The following is a 21929-nucleotide window of genomic DNA, read 5'->3' on the forward strand; positions in this document are numbered from 1 at the left end:
GCACGGACCGTGGCTGGAAGTAGAGGACAAACAATCCAAGTTAAGACCGATTCAGAGACAAGGTACACTTTGGTGATGACCAACTTCACAAATTTGACGGGCTAGAGTTGCTGGCACTCAATATTTGGCATAAAAGATATGGAAATAAACCTATTGAGGTTGTAAGCTATTTTAACCCAACTCTAGAAATTAAAGGAATGAAAATCATTCTAAAGTATTTTTTTTTTTTTTAAAGGTTCATGTTTATAAAAATGCATGATAATGCTGGATCCTAATCATCCCAAACAGGTTTTGGGATACGATGATCCAATAATTACAATAAATTGAGGGAAATTGAGGTAATAAATAGTCGGAGAAAAAAACTGCCACCTATTTTCTGATATTTTGGGTCTCTTTAAGGGTTTGTACACACATTTTTTGCCAAGGGTGGTATCCAAACCAAAGTTCATAAGGTGAAGAATGTAATTGTAAAAGTAATGTCAGGAAGGAATTATAGAGCAAAGTCCTCAGAATAGTTGTCTCCTGTCATTTTAGCACGAACTCCAAATGAAAAACTAAGACTTTGTAACGACTTGATCGATTTGAATGAATGCGTGTGCTTAGGCAGTTATCCATTGCCCAACAATGGCAAAATGTTGATAACAATTTGGAGCACTAAACTTCTTTCTACCCTGGATTTGTCATCAGCTTATTACCAAATCGGGCTGCATGATGAATCAAAACCTTTACCACCATTCGTAATGCCAGAAGGTGTGTTTTGAATAAAAATGGATGCGATTTTGGTTGGTAACAGCATCCGATGTATATCAGAAGGCAATGCATCAGTTGTTGAAGAACATAGACAGTACCACATATTTTCAATACAACATTATGTTTTTCCGAGGTATGCAGGAGAAACATGATGCAGTGTTTTTCAAAGTGCTATCCATGTTAGAGGAGAGTGGTTTGCCCATAACAAAGGAGAAATGTAAAATTGGTGTAAACATTGTTGCTTATTGGAGTTACAGCATTAGTTAGAATGGTGTAGCTACCATGAAAGGTTTGGTGTTGGCCATCAAGAATGCTCCACGCACCAAAGATCAGGATCAGTTGAACTTTTTCTTGGGTGTGGTTAAATTTGATTCAAACTTTTTACTAATGTTTTCTGATAGGACTGTGAATATACATGCTTTGTGGAATAGCACCAAGTATCAGTAGAGTGACAAATATGATACTGCATTTGAGAAACTAAGGCACCGGCTTTAAAACTGGTTGATCAATTATCATCACTGTCACGGGGTCAACGAGACAGACGGAACCAGATCGGAAGGTGATTGTCGTTCTCGTCCACAGGGATGGGACGGGCCCTTTAAGGACGATCTGGACCCGTCGGAGGTGAAGTTCGCCCCCGTGACGTCAGCCTTCGCCAGCCTATCCCACGCATCGGCGGTGGAGAAAGGGGTGGATGCGGAAGATGCCGGTGCGAAAGCCTGGAGTGAAGACGGGGAAGCGGAGAGAGAGAGAGGGAGAGAAACAGAGAGAAGAAGCGGTTGTCGTCCAGAGGAAGTATCGACTGGCAAAGAGCGTTGTGGGAGCCCAGTGGAGGGAGAGCCAGGAGGCCAACGACAACACTCATCGCCCAGCCACGCTTCAGGAGAAGCGTGGCTAAAACAGGTACGGAGGAAACTCCAGTGACTTCTATACACCACAGGAGGGAACGGGTAGCTGCAAGCGGGTGGTCACGTTGTGTTGCGGTGACCTTAACTCTCCCTATTGGCTGGGGTACGAGGGTTGCCGTCTTTCCTACATCTTTTGGTTTACACATGGTGACGACCGGTGCAGTTTTGCAATACCCACACTCCCCTTCCCTCTAACGGTAAATAGACCGGAGGACACTCGACTAAATCCCGTTCTCATCTTTCTTTTTGGGCTGAGTCTGATGACCTAGACGAAGAGCCTGGGACTCTGGGGAGAAGAGGAACGTCGGAGCCATTAGGCACGATCATCCCTTCATCGTAGTCATCATGGTGTTTTCTGCCTGCCCTTATACCTATAAATAAAGGACGTAAACGCAGTAGTCCTTGAGTCCGCTTTCTTGCTCAGGCCTACCCTCCTTGTACGCCCTGCAGGCTACAATCACTGATGCTAGTAATGATGGTTTGTGGGCAGTCTTGTTATGACAGGATCATAAGAGGCTAATGGAAACTGTAGCGCTTGTACCGCTACATTTAAGGGGTGAAGAATCGAATTACGTAACAACAGAAAAAGAGGAACTGGTGTGATGGTGGGGAATTGAATATTTGTGAAAGCATTTGTGAGGGAAGATGTATGCTGTGAAAACTGACCAACTGTTGGTGGGTTTGTTTTCTACAAAACGGGAGGAAGAGCTACTCCTCGAATAGCAAAGAAGCTGTCCAAATTACAAGAGTATAATTTCAAATTAGAATATGTTCAAGCAGTGACAAATATGATGGCTGATAGCTAAGTCATGACTTATGTGGTCAAGTTAAATTGGAAATTCTAATTAATTCAACAACATGAATTTACAAGTGAGGAATACAGAGAAACCCTAAGTCAACACTTAAATATAGCAAGCTGAACATTTAAAGTCTCATATAGTAGGAATATCCTATGAAATAATCAAAATGAAACCAAAAAGGTAACAAAGAACAGTTATCTGTAAAATAGACCAAAGTAAGGAGACGGTCTTTCCAAAGGAACGATGAGGATGAATTATTTTGGCAAATTTATATAGGTTTGATAAACATTAACAAAGTAATATAATGTGAAATTATGTCATTTGACAAAACCAGGTTCCTTGTAATAATTTGAGTTTCTGAATGGGTCAGAAAAAATGTTATGATTGAAAATATGAAGTTGTACTGTTAAAAGATAACGGTTTGGCAAATGTAATAATTTTAAAGTAATTGAACAGTTCCTGAAGTTTGATTAATGGAAATTGTTGATATCTCTGAGATTGTAAGAATACTTTGAAAACATTTTTTCTTTTGTTAATAGAATTGGAGTCAAACTTCTATTTATAAACTTGGATTACTTTATTAGTGTGACTGTACTGAGGAAGTGACCAATATAATTTGCGATACAGATGTTAGCATTGGCAGGCATGTATTTGGTAAAGTGATACAATAATACACAAAGAATTTAATAGGTGCAAAAACATTAATGAGTAGTAAAAAAAGGTTGGTGCCGCCTAAAAACATAAACATTTGTTACGTTTAAGACAGCATAGGGAATATAAATGCTGCAATTCCTCAGAGCCCTAGTGTGCAGGTTCATTTCAATAAAATTCCTCCATAGTTTTTAAAGAACGCATGCTGAAAATATGTGCGTTTCACCTGCAATTTGCAGGTTTGATTCCTCACAGGGCTGATTCTGACTCCTTGATTTCAATGTTAATGTAACTGTCAACCATTGTTCTGGGTGGGTGGAAGAATGTCTCAGTGCCAATCTTTCAATGTATGTAAAACAAGTGATTTTTCTTTAGACTTCCCTAGGTGGTGTGAGAACCTCAAGTCATCGCTGAGATTTTCACTTTCACATTTGGCAAGGCCATCTCTCACCCTCAAGCTGCTGTGAAAGGTTGAGCGCTTTGGATGTTACACTGTAATAGAGACACTGCTAAGACACCAGTTAATTAGATACCTTTTAAATATAGTTTGCTGGCCGTTCCCAAAACATGCATTTTGCAAACAAATGAGATTTTCTATTTCCCTTTTTTACTCTTCAATACTCACAGGCAGAGCTGTGCTGGATGGCAAAATAGTTATTTTGTGTTTTCCACTGCAAGCAAGTACTATTTAGTGAAGGTGACAGAACTTAGAAAGTCCATAATGTTGACTATCTAACACATATGTTTTTGTTTTTAAAGTATTAACATTTTCACAAAAGCACTATTTATATCTACTTGTATAGTGCTGTAAATGCACATAGTAGCATTGACTCTAGCCTACATGTTCACACAGAACAGTGCATTATTGGGTATTCCCTACCAAAATAGCATGTTATTCACTAAGAAAGGAGCTTGCAACAATTGAGGAGCCGAACTGCTCAACTGATCCAAGTCAAAGTGGTTATAGTTTTTCCAATCTGTGGCCACCATGCCAAATTCCACAATAATAAAATAAGGTTCTCTGGTTAATATTTGGCTCAAGGTCATCAACTTGATCTCAGATGCATTTACATCAGATCAGGATTTGCAAACAAATTAGTGAATGCACTGGAAGTCAGAGCCAAATTCTCTCCTCTGCCACTACAAGAATTGCAATCAAAGACCTCAATTTAGAGGCAGACTTGTAATAGATTGACGGATTCCACCAACCCTATGAACATACCAATGCAACCCCTTTCTGGTCGCAATGATTTATACAAACAAAATGATAGGGTGTCCCCAATATACACTTATGGAAAATTGAGCCAAGGTATTGTGCAAAGGAAATGGGCCAACATATTTGCACAGCATCAAGGCAAAAGATTTCAAAAGCATCTCGCACAGACAATGCAAGAGTTATATTTGATTCCTTCTTGCAACAAGGTATCCCAATGTCTTATCTTTTCTTCCCCATATCCATTTTGTTTTGCATTGTCCTCTGTTTCCCTCATAGGTGATTTACTTTATTGAAGTACATCAGAGAACTCCAACGCCAGAGCTGCTGGGAGTAGTTTTTTTTCTCCTCAATCCCTCTTTTCCTTATACGGCTTAAATCGAACCGTTTCCTGTTCCTAAACAGTTTGCATAGAGTCTGAAAGTAGAGATTTGGGGGGGCATCATGGAATTCATCTTTTTTTTTTTTTGTTCATATTTATTTTATTGTTGCAGCACAAAACACTTAGTGAAAGCTATGTAATCGCTGAAGTAGCATCAGCATTCAGCCGCTGTCAGCCATTGTGCAACTTATAACAAAAAGAAAGGAAACTTACCCCTAGACCCCCTCCCCTGGGTGCCCATAAATATAATGTACCACTATGAACCTATATCTGGTGTTCTTGCGAAAGTCCCTCAGACAATTCAAGGCTGTGGTTCAGTCAGGCGTAGCAATCTTAAGTACCTAGGGCAGGTAAGCTCTCTCAATTCCTGGGATAGGAGGGTATAAATGGGCGCCAGACCTCTCTAAATGAATAAATCTGTAATTTAAGTGTCGATGTTAGCCTCTCCATCCGGTGGAGCCACCCCCATCTGGTTGGGATTCTATCAGTGCCCCAGGCGGCCAGTATTGACTTGTGAGCCACCCCCAGTGCCAGTGTGATATGTCTGCCTCTTCTGGATTTTAGTGGATAGATCAGCGGGTTGGGAAGACCCAGCATCACATGTGCAGGAAATCGAGGGAGTTGAGTGTTAAAGTGTAGATCAGTCTCCTCCAGGATTTCACCCATAAATGAGTCAAGCCAAAGATTGTGTGTTTGAATGTGTCCTGGAAGCATTACCACATCTCCAACACTACTCACTCTGGTCCGTATTCCCTTTGTGGAGGAGTGTCGTGCGAAATACCAGTACGTAGAGATTTTTGTTGCAGTTTCTATGCTGGATGTATTAGTCTCTGAGTGCCTCGCGCAATAATATAGGGAGAGTTCCCACCCCAGTTCTCATTCCCAGCGCAGTTGGGCTGGGGTCTTTGTATCCGAGGCCCCATTTCTCAACAACCTGTATAAGTCTGATACCAAATGCTTGTCTGATTCTTCACTTAAAAGCCATCTCTCGAATTTCATCAGGGGATGTCGTTGAGCTGCCTCTCTAATCTCTGAACACATCACCCAATGCCTGATCTGTATATTTCTCTCTCGGGGATAGCATTTTCTTCCCTCAGGGCGTCCAACTGTATGGGGCCATCTTCATCAAAGAAGTGGCCAATCTATCTACATCAGCCACTCCTGGAAAGCCCCATCATTGAACGCCGTAGTGAAGTCTGGATTCTCCACTACCGGAGAAAGTGTGGAGGGGAACGAAGACAGGTCATCTCTTTTAGCTACTGTATCCCAGACTCGGAGGGTAGGTGTCGTGATCCCGGACAAATATGAATGAATGAATGAATGAATGACATTAAATTTATAACGCGCAGAAACTTAGCCCAAAGGGCATCAAGGCGCCTGGGACTGGGAGAGCGATGTGGTCTGCCTAGAAAAGGGATCTTCCAGCGAATGCCCTGTCCATAAAGAGCCATTTCTTCTCTGATTCCGGGCACGACCACTTCACCATGATCCTAATCTGTGCCGCCCAGAAGTATCACAGAATGCATGGAATGCCCAGGCTTCCTTCTGCTGGAATCTACCAGCTAAGCTCTCAGCCCATTTGGGAGCGCCGGCCTGCCCACACATAGTTTTGAAAGGCACTTTTTAGGTTCTGGAGTGTTCCCTGCGGGGGCCATAATGGCAGAGTCAAAAAGGTTTAGTGGATTCTGGGGAGGACAATCATCTTCAGTGCGGCTATCTCTTCCAAGCCATGACAGTGGGTAGGTTCACCACCTAGCTAAATCAGTCTGGACCCTTTTAACCAACTCTCGATAGTTAACCTCTATCACCTCCTGGATGGTTGATCTGAGATATGTCTCTAAGTAGGATAAACTTCACTTCCATTGAATGGAGAGAACTTGCGTGAGGAACTCCTTCGAATTTTGCATTACTGTTAGGCTTAGTGCCTGTGATTTAGCTAAACTGATCTTGAATCCAGAGACCGTCCCAAACCATTCCACCTCCACCAGGAATCCCGGTAGAGCCTCTCGAGGGCTGTCTAGGGAGACAATTACATTGTCTGCATATAGAGTAATTATGTGCTTCTCTCCCACAAAGCTTATGCCCGTGATTTTTGGGTCATCCAGGACCCACTGCGTGAACAGCTCAATATAGAGCGCAAACAAAAGCGGGAAAGGGGACATCCCTGTTGTGTTCTTGTTGGACTTGGCCCTTTTCCCTGAAATTTTTCGCTTTTGTGGGAAATCGCATGTTATGTGAATGCAAATACTGAATACTGTTCAAAGATGTACGCAGACTGAGTTTTCCCATTAACACCTAAAGCTTTTAAAATGGATGCCATAGCTGTGTGGTTGTGCCGTCTGACGGAGCTGGGTTAACAGTCTAGTCGTTATTTCCCAGCAACCCCAGCTTTTGGAGGGAAGCCTGGCACCCAGGGTGCTGTACCCCTCCCCCTAGGCCAGTTAGAACCAGTCCCCCAGACGCTTCTAGAAGCTTCTGGCACTGTCTGGTAGGTGGGGTGAGGGGCGTATAAAGGGCGGAGCTGGGCTGCCATGTGCTCAGTCAGAGGGTGGACCTGAGAGAGAGGGGACCTGCTGCTAGGGGTTACCGCCACATGGGCCTGTGTGCTGGGCCCTGAGCTTACCTACCCCCCTCTACTGTCCACAGGGCGAGGGAAAGCTATAGTTGGGGCAAAGCAGACCTGGAGAAACCTACGCAGGAGTTTTAGGTGGTAGGGTTTAGTTAGGGACCTATGCCGCTGGAAGTGACAGGGCTTAGGCGCTGCCTTTTAAGTGAGTGAGGGATCCTGAACTGACCCACTGATCTGGCCCGGCGGGAGGAGAACCCAGGGACGACCGGCAGAGACTGATTAAACTGCCTTTAGCCACCAAATCAACTTCCCCCCCTCAAGAGACCCTCAACCCAGGGCGCAGGAGCCAGCAAACGCCTCGTGGACCCTGACTGCAGTCCCGGCGGAAGGAGAGCGCTGTATTTGGTGTGCGCTACATTTCTAAGGGACTGTGCTCGGCTGGGGAGTGCTGTAATCCCAGCTACCTGCTACTTCGCTCCTGGTGAGGGCGGCGCTGTCTGCTGATTGCCCAGGAGGAGAGGAGCTGACTGCCCAGGATGTGAGGAGTGTGGGCGGTCCTGCAGCGCTGTGCTGCCGAAGTGCCACGAGGACGTCCTCACGTGAGGGATTCCTCCCTGCCTGCTTGGGGAAAGAGCGGGTGCCCACCCCGCGTTTGTGCCCTTCTGCGCGGGTGCCCCCCACTGCCTCGGCGCTTCGTTACGACAGCGGGAGCCCACCCCGCATTTGAAGCAGGTCGCGGGTGCCCACCCCGCTGGGAATTACAAGTTTGGAGGGAGCCTACCCCTCATCGCCGGCCGGGATCACCGCCGCCGCCCGGGCGCTGCTTGGAGGAAGTACGGGGCCTGGGCCGCGCAAGTGCGCGTTGCCCAGCAACAGGGACACCGGCCGCGCCCCCGCGAAAGCCACGCACGGATTGGCTGCCGGACGGCAGGAAGCCCGGAAGCAGCCCGGAGGCCGACGGAGACTTCGCTCCGTGGTGGGGGCCCTCCGGAGCCGGAGGAGAGCCCCGAGAGCAACGGGAGCCCCGCTGGGGCCATGACCAAGTCCCGGGCCCCAGGAGAGGGACCCGGGTGAAGGGGGACGTCGGGGAGAGCCGAGAGGGAGGACGGGAGCCTACCCCGCCTCCCCCAGCCGAGGACTCGAAGTCCCGGGTCCCAGGAGGGTGCCCGGGTGAAGCGGGAAGAAGCGCTGCTGTGGTCGGGGCTCCCAGGAGCTGAGGAGAGCCCCACGAGCTACACCGGCCGCAAGAGGTGGCCGAAGCCTGCCCCGAGAGCCGGTGAGTGGATGGGGGGGGGTGTAGTGGGGCACATTGTCGGTGCCCGCCCCCCTGCGCCGGCGGTGGACACACCTGCCCAGCCCCCAAGGAGTGGTGAGTGGGGCTGGGCTCTGACTAGTGCCGCAGTGGGGGATTTCAGAGTCCCGGAGGGGACTCCAACCCCACGTTGACGTGCTGCACTCTGCACAGCTGCCCCGCAGGACAGTGGGCAGCTGCCACGGCCTAGAGGGATGCTGTAGGGGGTGGACACATTGGAGGCCCCACGGACATGCCCGGATTAAATGCAATGTCTAGCGCTGCAGTGGCTGGCAATGGTTAATGCTCCCAAGAGCTTGCAATGTTTGATGCTCCCAGAGCTTGCAAAGTCTACTGCTCCAAGAGCTTGCTATGCTTAATGCTCCCAGTGAGGGCCATATCTGAAGCGCTATTGATTTGCCAGGTGTAGCACTATGCTATAATGCCATGTTTTAAAGCGCTATTGATTGGCGATGAACAGCGCTATGTTTAGATGCCCGCTTTGAAGTGCCATTGAATTGCTAGGTGCAGCGCTATGTTCATAGGCCATGGGTTTTAAGCGCTATTGAGTTGCTATGTGCAGCGCTATGTTAAATGCAATGTTTTAAGGCACTATTGAATTGCTATGTGCAGGGCTATGTTAAGTGCCATGTGTTTAAAGCGCTACTGAATTGCTATGTGCAGCGCTATGGTAAATGCAATGTTTTAAAGCGCTATTGATTTACTATGTGCGGCGCTATGTTAAACTGCCATATTGAAAGCGCTATGGATTTGCTATGTGCTGCGCGTTGATTCCATGCCAGGTTTTGATGTGTTAATGCTTTTGATCCTGATGTTGATCTAGATAAAACTGATTGGTTTTATTCAACCTACTGGTGTGGTGTCAATTAGTGCGTGCGTTTCCTGTCTCAGTGGATGTGTGTGCTGTATGGTCACTTTACACGTAAGCCCTTGGATGCCTACCTGCTCGCGCCACGCTACCCCCTTAGGGCCTAGTGACCCCCGGTCCTACAGTTCTACACTCAATAGGGAAATTCCCGATGCCCCTACCGTTCACCCTGACAGTGGCCCTTGACCCCTTCATACCCACTCAGCGCCCATGATCGGAATCTATCCCCAAATCCAAAGCGTTTCAGTACTGCTTCCAAATAAGGACAATGGATATGGTCGAAGGCCTTCTCCGCGTCTATTGAGAGGAGCATCGTCTTCCTTTGGGAGCAGGTCACCTTATCTATTATGTGAAGGATGGGCTTGGTGTTATCTGAGCACTGTCTACCAGGAATAAACCCTGATTTATCTGGGTCTATTAATCCAGGCATATTCGGGGTGAGACACCAAGATCCCTGTAAATAGCTTTGCATCTACATACAGAAGCTATATAGGTCATTAGGACCCGCACAATCTTTTGTCCTTCCCAGGTTTTGCTATAACCACCACCGACACCTCCTTCATTGAGGGGGGTATTGCCTCTGAGCTTGTGATCGCGTAAACACTCTGGTAAGGAGGAGGGCCACTAAGTTGCAAAAAGTTTTATAAAAACTGTCCGAGAATCCGTTGCAGCTATTACTACTTCAATTTTAATGGGGCTATCTAGGCCTTCCGCCTGTTCCTCTGTTTAGCGTGTCATGTTAGCCTTTCTCAGGTACTTAAAAATAGCCTTGGGTGAGAGGTCCTGCTCCGAATATAGATCCTTATAAAAGGATCTGAACCTCTTTGCCTCGTCTCCCTCTACCACTGTCCCGTCGTCCGTGAGCAACGCCTCCACTGCATTGGCCTGGCGCTGTCCCCAGAGTTTGTTCGCTAACAGTCTCCCGCACTTGTTGCCCCCCCACATAGAATGCATGTTTAAGGCGCAGGAGTGAGTATTCCGCGTTCTCTAAATCTAGGTCAGCCAACTGCTTCCTAGTCGCCTCTAGCTGGTGCCACTCCCTAGGCACCGTGGTGCAATGGTGTATGCGTTCTAATTCGCTAATTTGCTGTTGTAGCTTATCTCGCTTGCCCCGCCTTTCCTTGTTGTCTGACACAGATATGGCGATCAACTCCCCCCTAAGTACTGCTTTCATTACGTCTCATACCGTAGCAATCGAGATCTCTGGGATATCATTAACTCCCAAGTACCTCCTAATCGAGTTATCTATCTGTTTTACTACTTCCGACCTATGGAGTAGGGTTTCTCGCAGTCGCCAAGAATGGGACCTTCGTTCTTGGAGGGGGAAGGTGAGGTCTAGCAGAACTGCTGAGTGATCAGAAAGGGAGAGTGGGTTCAACTTCCACCGACCGTGTCGCTGCCAAGACTTCCCCAGAGCCCAGAAAATAGTCCAGCCTGGCATAGGATTTATGTGCACGGGAGTAGAATGTATAGTCTCTTGAGTCTGGGTGTAAACTCTGCCATATATCCCTCAATCCCAGTTCCTGCAGTCTAAGGGCTCCTCCTGAGCTGATCTCTTCGGTTGCTCCTTGCCTCTGGGTCAACCGGTCTAATTTGTTGTTAAATACCAAGTTTAGGGCCCCACCTCCCCCAAGACCACCCACCTGTCGTGTGTGGTCAGGATGTCTGCTGCAGCTTCTTGCAGGAACTGTTCCTGCCCTTCGTTAGGGATGCATACTGAGCCCAGGACGATGGAATGGTATTCAAAATGAACTTGATATCCCAGAAGGCAGCCCTTAATCACCGCTATCTTCATCCTAATTTTCCCCCGGAAGGAGCGAGAAAACAACAATGCCACCCCACCCTTTTATGTGGTAGGGAGGAGACAAATTGCTGTGGAAAGGCCCGGGATTTTAATCTATTACAGTCGCTACATAACAGGTGCGTTTCCTGGAGGAGGCAGACACCTGCCCACAACTGTTCCAAGTAGGAAAGTATTGCCCCCCCCTCTTAACTGGGTTGTTTAAGCCCTTGACCTTAGGGTCAACACCCTGAGATCTTTTGCTATTGATGCTATAAGTGGTTCCCAACTTGTTCCCGTCCCTTTCTACAAGTCCCCCCCCTGCCTACACCTCTCTAATACCTCATGAGGATTCTTCAAGCTCATGTGTGGATTAACCTGTGTTGCATAGCTCCCTGAAGGGCACCCTATAACATTCCCAAAAACTATTACAGTAACTAAGAGCATCCATAGTCCCTGGATCGGGGAGGAAGACAGAAGGTCCATCTCTCTACCAGTGGTGAAGTCTCTGTGTGGGTGGGTAACCAAATTCTTAAAGTCTCGTTCCGCCTCCCCCCCTGCAGCCCCACTCTTGACTCAAGCCATTTCACCTCAGGCAGGATCATTGGATGAAGTATCCTCAGCCAGTTTGTCCAGCAGTGCTCTCCGATGTTATGGTCGCCCGGTCTTGACCAGATCCCCCCCCTGCCTGGTGGGGACCCGCAGCCATTTCTCCAGCTGCTCTCCCCTCCAGGACCACGACTTGATGTCCCCTGTTGCAGTTCCTTAGGAGACTCTATCTGGAGCAAGGCACATGCCGCAGAGAGGGAACCAATCGGATGAAGCTGGTCGTGCCAATGGAAGATCAGCCTGAAGGGATGTCCCCATGAATAGGCCACTTTCTTTTCACAAAGAAAAGTCATGACCGGGTGGAATTCTCTCCTCTTCTGGAGCGTGTAGGCCGCCAGGTCTTGATAAAGGTGTAGGATCTGACCTTGGAATGACACCTATGTCGTTTCTCTGGCTTTCTTCAATATCCACTCTTTCAAAGAAAAGTTGTGCACACAGGTCATTATGCCTAGTGATCGGGGCGATCTGGGACCCCAGTGGTCCACTCTATGAGTCCTGTACAGACGGATCTCCGATGCCGGTGTGTCTCCCAGGATGCAGGCAATCATCTCCGCGACATATGCGTCAATGTCGCCCCCCTCCTCCTCTCTTGGGGCCCCCTTAATACGGAAGTTATTACGTCTGGAACAGTTTTCTAAGTCCTCTGCATGAGCCTGTAAGTCAAGTTGTTGGTCTGTAATGTGAATCTTCCTGTTGAAGTTGCTCAATCCCCTCATCCCAATAGGTTTTTCATCCCTCAATAGCATCCACCCGGTCTCCGATGTCAGTCACCTCCTTGCGTACCGACTGCAATTCCCTCAATAGATCCCGCTTCACCGCCAGAAGGTCACCTCTCAGGCTGGAGAAGAGCTTCCAGGTAGGGACGCATGACTGGTGCCTCCAGATCCTCTGCTGATGGTGAGGTAGCCCGACTTGAACCTCCCTGGGGGTCGCACTCCTGGGAGCTCATCTGCTTCAGTAACATATCTTTAATTGAGCCCCCTTTCTTCGCTCTCGCGGATGTCATCCTGTCGACACCCCTAGGCCCTCAGATCTGAGGTAAATCGTAGAGGACCCACGCTTTGGTCTCAGGTATGCTGCCTCCGCTACACCGTCCGGTCCCTCCAGTAGAGTAAACTGCCCCCTCCTCTGCCGGTAGCCTCGATAGCTCTTACCCCACGCTGAGAGGGATGTAGCCGCGGTGCAGCATTTCCCACGAGAACCCTCTCTGTGGTCTCTTTGTTGCACTTTCTTCCTCCTCTCTAATGTTTTGGAGACCGCATCCGGCACCAACTCATGCCAGAGACTAGAGTTCCCATTCGCAGAACCAGATCCTGTCTCTCACCTCCGCACTTTGGTCTGGACCAACCCGGTCCGGTCTCCTGCCAGCCTGTTCGAGGGATCTCCTCCACACGCCCGATGTCAATCTGGAGCGGTCCCAGTCCCCACACTTGGTCCAGCTAGATCTCACCTGCAAGGGGCCCGTCCCGCCCCACGCTGTCGGCTGCCAGGCGGGCGAGTTCTACAGGCAGGTCCCCTCTGCTGCGTAGCTCAGCCCAGCCCGCCTCATCCACCGCCAACTCCGGGGGATCTATCGGTCCACTCTCGCTCTGGGGGGTATCCGGGTTGTTACAGAGTTGTTACAGTGATCCACACCTCGAGGGGAGCTCAATGCTAGGACGGCGGGGTAGGACCCACTCAGCGGGGACAGAGAGACGGAAACTCACGACTAACTCCGTAGCCATCTTGGCCATGCCCCCTGAATTCATCTTTTTTTAAATTGTGCAGGTCTGACACTCAATCTTAAATCTTTGCTTTCATCTTACATCCTCTCCTACCTAAATTTTAAACCACCTTTTTTTTGTTTTAAGAAACATAAAATTCAAACTTAAAAAAATTGACAACATTTTTTCCTTTAATCAAGTGATGATGACCTTTGAAATCTACAAAAACATGAGACTTGTTTTTCTGATTTCATCACTGTCTAGATTAGGAAAATGTTTTCTTGAAAATATCACCATATGTTTTGTTTGTGAGTATTACAAATCAGATCATTGACAAGAAATGACAGCATACAATCTGTTTTTGTAATCCACATCCTTCTAATAAAATCAATGAATCAAATACCATTTATAAAGCGCCTGATTACACCAAAGGAGAGTCCCCGCTCTAGGATCATAGCCTCAGAGAAAGGAAGAGCAGTTTTAATTCAGGCAGAAACAGAGAACTGACGGGAACAGCAACCAGGAATTAAGATGCAAATCGCCAGGTTTTCAGTCATTTGCGAAAGGTGTGCTCCATAGATTCAGTTCTCAGCGTTATGGGCAGGGTATTCCACATTTTTGCTGCAAGATAGCATAATGAGCGAGCTCCCATTCTGGCTTCTTAAATTTTAAAACCTTGGCCAAGCAGGTTCCTCTCGATCTGACATTCCGATTGGGAGTGTAAGGTTAAGCAAAAATTAGAGACAGCTAGGGCTCTTATTCCACCAAATTCTGTGACAGAAGCACATGGCCTAGAAGAGGATTCTCTTTTCTACAGGCAGCCAATGAAGGGAGGTCAAAGCCTTAGAGGCAGAGGATCTTCTAGGGAGATTGAGAACTAAACACGTTGCTGCATTCTGAATGCAGTGAAGTTTGGTACGGCTACCTTTGGATGCTCCTAAATACAGAACATTGCCGTAGTCTAATAGTGATGTGACCAAGACATGAACTATAGTCTTCCTGGCAGCAACGGTTAGGAGATGGATACGTTTCCTTAGAACTTTAAGAATTCCAAGGCACTTGCCAGCGACTTTCCTAATTTGGTTATCGAAGGAGAGTTTCTAATCAAACCATACCCCCAAATCTTTGGCTTCTGTTTTGGGGGTGGGGTTTGCCCCAAGGATTCAGGTCACCAAGCTGAGATCCAGATAGAGGGAGCTTTCTCAATTATCAGTACTTCGGGTTTATTGCCATTAACTTTAAGGCAATGATTGGACATCCATGCTGCTAGTTCTTCTAAACACAGGGAAAAGCTATAGACCATAGCTTCAGTGTCCTGAGAGAAGGTGACAATTAACTGGGTGTCATCTGCATAAGACACAATTGTTACATTGTGTTTTTCCACAATATCTGCAAGGGGACCAATATAAAGATTGAACAAGGTAGGGCTTACAATAGAGCCCTTTGGATCTCCTTGCATAAGGGGGCATACTTTCTGACAGAAAGGGATTCTGAGAAACCCAGAAGCTTCGGTCATGAAGCCATCGCAGAGCTCGACCTCCTGCACCACATTGATTCAGCCTCTAAAGAAGTAGGTTGTGCTGTACGGTGTCAAAGGCCACACTTAATTCTAATAGGTCTAGTGTGGCTGTTTGTCTGGCATCCGCGCACTTTCTCAGAGTTTCGTTGGCTAACAGAAGAGCAGATTCCGTAGAATAGGCGTCTCTAAAGCCTGACCGGGTCGCATGGTATAGATCGTTCATAGTAATGTATGTGGTTAGTTGTATAGTCACCACTTTCTCAGAAATAACGGTAGCAAGGAAATGGGGCACAGATATTCTAATAGATATCCCAATACCGTATGGTCAGTAAAAGGTTTCTTCTGAAGTGGGAGGACTATCGTTTGCTTCCACTTTTTAAAAAAAAGACTTTATTTATTATTTTGAATCTGTAAAAATAAAATTAACAGTACAGCAGTGCTCACTTTCTCAGTATCCATGACATCATCAATTTTGTCACTCGTGACGGCAATCCTCATAGTGCGCGACAATGTGTTCATTGGTCAAAGTATGCAATACACAGTACACTGCCAGGTTAATTTTCACATCTGTTGGCTTCATTCAGGTGCATTTATAACATTTCATTTACCCTGCCCCTCCCACCTCCCATAATCCTGTGCCCACAATTCCATCCAATTCTAGCATTATTGTGCATTGAGCTCACTGGTTGCTGTCTACATCAGTATTGTCTATCAAATAGTCTCTCAAAGGCTGCCAAATGTCTTTAGGCCTGGACGAGGGGGTTGTAATGCAGCATATAATTCGCTATTAGTGTCACAATACATTAAACTTTTAAGTCGCTGTTCACGTGTTGGTTTGCTCCTGCGGCCCCAGTTATTGGCTACCTCCCTCATTGCCATGAGTAGTGCTATGCCAACGTACCTGTGCATTGCTTTGGGGATGTCCGCAAAATAGCCCAGCAGAGCCAATAGTGGAGATGGCCTAATTTGTAGGCTCGTCATTTGCTGCCTGCCGTGAAAATGTGTTCTCAGTATACTGCCACCCTGCTACACGTCCGAGTCATGTGGATAAAGTCCACCTCTGGAGCCTGGCACTTAGGACAGCACGTCATACGGGATGGGTCTATGCGCGCCATTCTCACCGATGTCATATACACCCTGCGTAAGAATTTGTAATGCAACAGTTTGTGTCTGTATTTGCATGATACCGTGTGTGCAACACTCTTTCCATATTTTACCTGTGAGGGGTGCCCCAGATCTGCTTTCCATGCGCTTCTGACCTTACCATTGCGCGCTGGCATTCGTTCTAAGCCAGCATGGTATAATTTGGATATTAGTCTATCTTCTTCTGTGTCAGATATGAGTAGCTTCAGTGGCGTAAAAGTGTCAGGCTCTAGGGGATAAGTGGACACTCGACTCCCCAGCGCATTTTGCAGTCTGGTTAATACAAAATGGTCCATAAGTGTGGCGCCTTCGAAGCGCCCATCCTCTGTGCGTGAGTAGACAAGTCTCCCAAGGAACCCGTCCCCAAATGTACATAACCCATACCGCCGCAGTGTGCATCTTACCAGTGGCTCTGACTGGAATCTGAGAGGCATACAACTCAACGTCCCCCGTCACTCACAACAGATTCCTCTAGGACCAGCAGGTATTTGATACAGTTTGAATATCTTCTTTGTCTAGTGGCAGCCCTGCTGGTAGGAGCCCACGCAGCGGCACTAGGGCAGCAAGATCTGCCTCAGGTTTTGCATATGGTAGTCTGGCATCTGGGTGATTCCAATGCCATGCGTAGCTGCACTGTGCCGCTAATTAATACAACTGCATAATCAGGACTCCAAACCCTCCCTTTTCATATGGAAGCACTAAGGTATCCTACCCAATACGTGGTTGCCGTCCTCCCCATATCAAGAACATCAATTGCGCACATAGCTGAGCAAAAAATGAGCTGGTGAGGGGTATAGGAATATTGTGAAAGAGATACAGCAGGTGTGGTAAAATTATCATTTTAATTATGGCTACCCGGCCAGCCAATAAGAGTGGCAGCCCAATCCATCGGTCCATTTTAAAGTTTAGTTTTTCCATCACTGGACCATAGTTTAGCCGCAATATTTGCTCCTTATCCTGGTGCAAAACAATTCCTAAGTAACGAGTTTCTGTATCACACCATGTCAGCGGGAACCCTTCACATGCACGGTCTTGTACGGTTGTTAATGGGAATGCTACCTATTTCATCCAGTGAATATGCAGTCTTGAGAGATCCCCCGAAGTGCATGACCTCGTGAAGCAATGGTGCTAGATTCTCGGCAGGGTGCCTGACATACAGTATATCATCCGCATACAGACTCATCGGAACTGGACCAGTTTTAAACTGTAGTCCTCTATGCAGTTGATTTTCTTGGAGGCGCTTCACTAGGGTGTCCATGGCAATGATAAACAAGAGTGGTGAGAGTGGGCATCCCTGCCTAGTGCCCTGCGTTTTCTTAAGAGAACAGGTTATTGTGCCATTTATTCTTATCCGCGCTGTAGGTCGGGTGTACAGCAGGGTAACAAGCGATATGTATCCCGCAGGGAACCCCCTCTTGCGCAGTACTGACGCCTGCTTTAACTTCACGGGAACCTCACCTTCCCGGAAAGAGAGTGTAATAAGCTGTTGAATATATGGGAGGATAATATCCTTCCCTTGCATCAAGAACTCCGGTGGAGCAGAGTCCGTAGGGGACCCGGACTTGATGCCTGACGCTATCTTCTTCAGCTCCTCTATATTTGGGGCTGTAAATTCCATGAGACAGTTCACTATAGCCAGTTCTTCTAGGAGGAAGTCAAGATTGATGTGACTACACACTTCTAAAGGGAAAGTCTCATAGATGGTTGCTACTTTGGACGAGAAGAAATGTGCAATCTTATTGTAATTCTCAACCGATGATGTAGTTTGGTCCAAAGTGGACAGTGATTTCAGGATTAAAAACAATTCCTTAGATGAGTTATTGGCAGTTTCTATTTTTCTGTATAAAAGTTGCATCTGGTTTCCTCATAAGCGCATGGTACTTTTTAAGTTCCGCTTTATAGTTATCTTTGCTGATCGGGCAGTAATCTTTGCTCCAAATGCATTCCAGGCGTTTGCAGGATTTTCTGGCTAGTCTCATTTCTTCTGTAAACCACGGTGCAGAGTTCTGCACCCTGGGATTTTTATTACCCGTTGTCCATGGCACAGCTTCACCTAGGGCCAATAGCCAACTCTCAATTTGAGAGTTGGCTAAGGTGACATTTTCTCTTAACTAGGGGACACTACATAAGAGAGACCTAGCAAACATTTCGGAATTGAGTATGTTCCACTTTCTTCTCCTAGTCGTCTGATTAGGTATGTTATTTGAAGAAGTCTTGAAGTCTTGAGAAATGACACGGAGAAAGGAACCCCATACTGGTTCGACCAGTGAACTATTAATGGTGATGCAACTTTAATTGTATGAAAGTTGGCGAATATGGGGTCCAAGGTGTGGCCAAGTTGGTGGGTAGGAGAGAGTACTCTGAGTTAAATTCATGGTGTCCAGCTCCCTGCATAGGGTTAGTGCTTCGGGATTGGACTCATTATTAAAGTGTAAATTCAAATCACCTAAGACTATCAAGTTTTTGTCTCGTAGAGCTGGTTGAATAATGTTCTCAGTCAGACTAGAGATTAATTGATTTGCGGGGCCTGGTGGGCAATAGATCAGCAGGCCCATTAGGGCAAACTTTTCTGCTAGAAAAAGAGAGATAGAAATGGCTTCACAGTTCTCAATATTAAAGGTTTTAACGGCACATTTTATCATTAGTTTGTAAATAATAGCTGTCCCTCCACCTTTACTTATGGGCCGATCTTGTCTCACAATCCCGTGGCCTAATGGGATCGCATCTAAAATAACTGGCGCTGAGGATTCACTGAGCCAGGTTTCAGGTAGAAACAGGGCATCCAGTTGCTTTTCCATAATAATTTTGAAAATGTTGTTCTTATGTTTTATCATTGATCGGCAGTTGATCAGAAAGAACTGAGCACTGTCGTCCTTAGTGTTGAGGGGCTCGTTATGTAAGAGACTAAAGTCGCACTGAAGACATTTCAGTTGAAGAGGGTCAAACGTGAGATTGTGCATACACCCTGCAGTGGTATAGGGGGCTAGACTTCTCAGTTGGTCAGATGAGTATCTCAGCTTAGGTTAGATAGTAAAACAGACAGGGGTTCTTGTCCCTGACCCCATCCGGATACGGACTGGTGCAGATGGGCTTGCCTTTGTTGCACCTTCGGCGACTGCTGCTCGTCCGCGCCGCGGCCATACACAAGTAGTCTGCCTCCAGGGGCGTAGCCCAATCCCCACCAATCCGGAGTAAGTAGGCAGGGGGTGGAGGCACTCACCACACCCTCCCCTCATGAGCTGGAACAGGTAAGCAAAAAACAGAGCCAGGCAACTCCAGCACTTAGGTGCTACAAGGAAAGAAAAGCTACCAAACAGTAAAAGGGAGCCAGGCGCCTCCCCGCATTAAGTGCTACAAGGAAACTAAAACCAATAATGACACTCCTCTCCGAGTGGTGTGAGCACTCTGGTGGGAGTGGGATATGAATTAAAACAGATCGCTCCTATCGGAGGTCATGACCCGGCGCGCCGCGGCCATACACAAGTAGTCCGCCTCCAGGGGAGTGGCCCAATCCCCACTAATCCGGAGTGAGTAAGGCGGGGGGGCGGAGGCATTCACCTTGCCCTCCCCTCATGAGCTGAAACAGGTAAGCAGAGAGCAAAAAATGGAGCCAGGCAACTCCAGCACATAGGTGCTAGAAGGAAAGAAAAGCTACCAAATACTAAATGGGCGCCAGGCACCTCCCTGAATTAAGTGCTACAAGGAAACTAAAATCAATAATGACACTCCTGTCCGAGTGATGTGAGCACTCGGGTGGGAGTGGGATATGAATTAACAGATCGCTCCTATCGGTGGTCGTGGTGAAAATACATCTCCTGTTGTGCTGTATGTACAGCAAATACTGCTGGCACTCCTAATCCCAAAGAATAAAGTGCATTCTCTTTTCTTCGAAGTTCATGCTATACAAATACCACATACATTACATTACATACATTTTAAGGAAAATCAATGTATTACTGCGATCCAATGGAAGATAGAAATATTTACCGTGCCAAACACTTGAATATCGAAACGTATTCCAAAGGCTTTAATAAGTGTCCGCTCCTCTCTTCCATCGGGAAGCTTGAAATATTTTGCAAACCTAAAAATAAAAAGATATAACGATTGACTAAGCATTGACAAAGCCAATACATCTTGCCTTTTGGACCTATTGTTTTGTCAATGATGTTTGCTGATGCTGTGCGCCATCCGCCTCAAGAAAAAAACACAAGAACAAAAATCACATAACCGCTGCAGGCATGTGTGATGACATGTTTGCACATCTGTCATGCATGGGCCCAACTACAAAATCACACAAATTATTTACTGATCCAAGATGGATTGATAAACTTTATTTTAAAAAAATGACTAGAGCAAAGGCACTTTTTGTAAGGCAGAGCGACTTAGCAGCAACATGCAATGGAGGAGCTTTGAGAGGAGGTATGAGGGAGCAAAATGGAAAGCCGATGGCTGGTGTTTGGGGGACGGAAGTAGCACACAAGGGAGAAAGTTAGAAAACATATGCATTCTTATGGAGTGCTGAAAGAAAAAGAAAAAAGTAGTTCCCCAAATGTGAGCACTGGAAGGATTCAAGTCATCCAATCAAAAGAATGGAAAAGAGGCTATGCTCCAGGGGAGAGACAAACAGAGAAATGAGAGGGACAAGCACAAGATGGACACGGTAAGCCATCAAATAGAAGCTAGCCAACAAGAGTGATAACAAAGGCAACCAAAATAAAGCACTATGTTGGGCCAAAGTCTTGCATATAAACTCAAAAATAGGGTGAACACCTGTCCATGCTTTTCGTGGACTATCCACTATTTGAATATTTTGACAGTGAAATATGTGATCGTCTGTTACAAACATCATGTGCCAGTAATTTTATGTCAAGGCACAGTTCATGTGAAAATATTGTCTGAATTTTAGCTATTGAGTGAAACGAGTGAGCCAGACCGGTTCTTGAAAGGCTTGGCGGACCTCACGACCCCCCCCCTCATAGAGAACATTTTGATTTTTTTTCCAAATAGTGCATTTTAGCAAATTTATGTGAAAATCTTGCTTTAAAGTGCCATAGCCTCTGAAAAGACGGTTTCATAGCCTCTGAAAATATACTCATTAAATATGGCGAGCCAATAAAAACTGATCACCCCCAGGAGCTTATCCTTTGTTTTATTCCAAAATGTGCTGAGGGTGCAACCTTATGCCAAACATTATATGCTACTGACCGAATGTTGCCATAAATATTGTCCATATGCCATGGGTGATGCTAATGTCAAAATGACCTCAGTATGTCATGGCCAGCATATTGTCATTTAAGCCAGGCATGGTGGCTTAGTGGACTAATGCATCCAATGTAGGGGCCTGTGTTTGACCTCATGGTCACAGGTTCAAATCCTGGCGAGTCCACTCAGTCTTTCATTCTTCGGAGGTAGATAAAATGAGTACCATTGAGTTGGGTAACAATAAACATCTCTTATTCAGCGACAAGAGGCCCTTCTGGTTGAACGTGCACTTTACAAATACACATGTTGTGTCATGTGATGTTCTCCCCTTTCAATAAGCCACACTTGTAATCCTGTAGGCCAAAAATTACCTTCTGTATGCTGCTACAAGGAATTTGCAGTGGGTCTCTCTATGCCAAGATTTACTTCTAGTATGCCAGCATCAATACCTTACCATGGCTGCCCATCACGTCAGAAATTACCCCCAGTCTGCTAGTACCAGTGTTTTTCAATGGGTGAC

General features: G+C 46.6%; 1 protein-coding gene across 3 annotated transcripts in view; it reads right to left on the reverse strand.

Annotated features, from left to right (window-relative positions):
• Positions 1-21929, reverse strand: part of LOC146783837 (P2X purinoceptor 7-like) — a 580759-nt gene that overhangs the window by 91786 nt on the left and 467044 nt on the right. For all 3 annotated transcript variants that reach the window (XM_085635364.1, XM_085635362.1, XM_085635363.1), the window contains one exon: positions 20195-20288. In XM_085635364.1, coding sequence (XP_085491490.1) covers positions 20195-20288 — 94 coding nt within the window. The remainder of the gene's footprint in view (positions 1-20194; positions 20289-21929) is intronic.

This window comes from Triturus cristatus, chromosome 11 (genome assembly GCF_964204655.1).
Source record: "Triturus cristatus chromosome 11, aTriCri1.1, whole genome shotgun sequence".
NCBI lineage: Eukaryota > Metazoa > Chordata > Amphibia > Caudata > Salamandridae > Triturus > Triturus cristatus.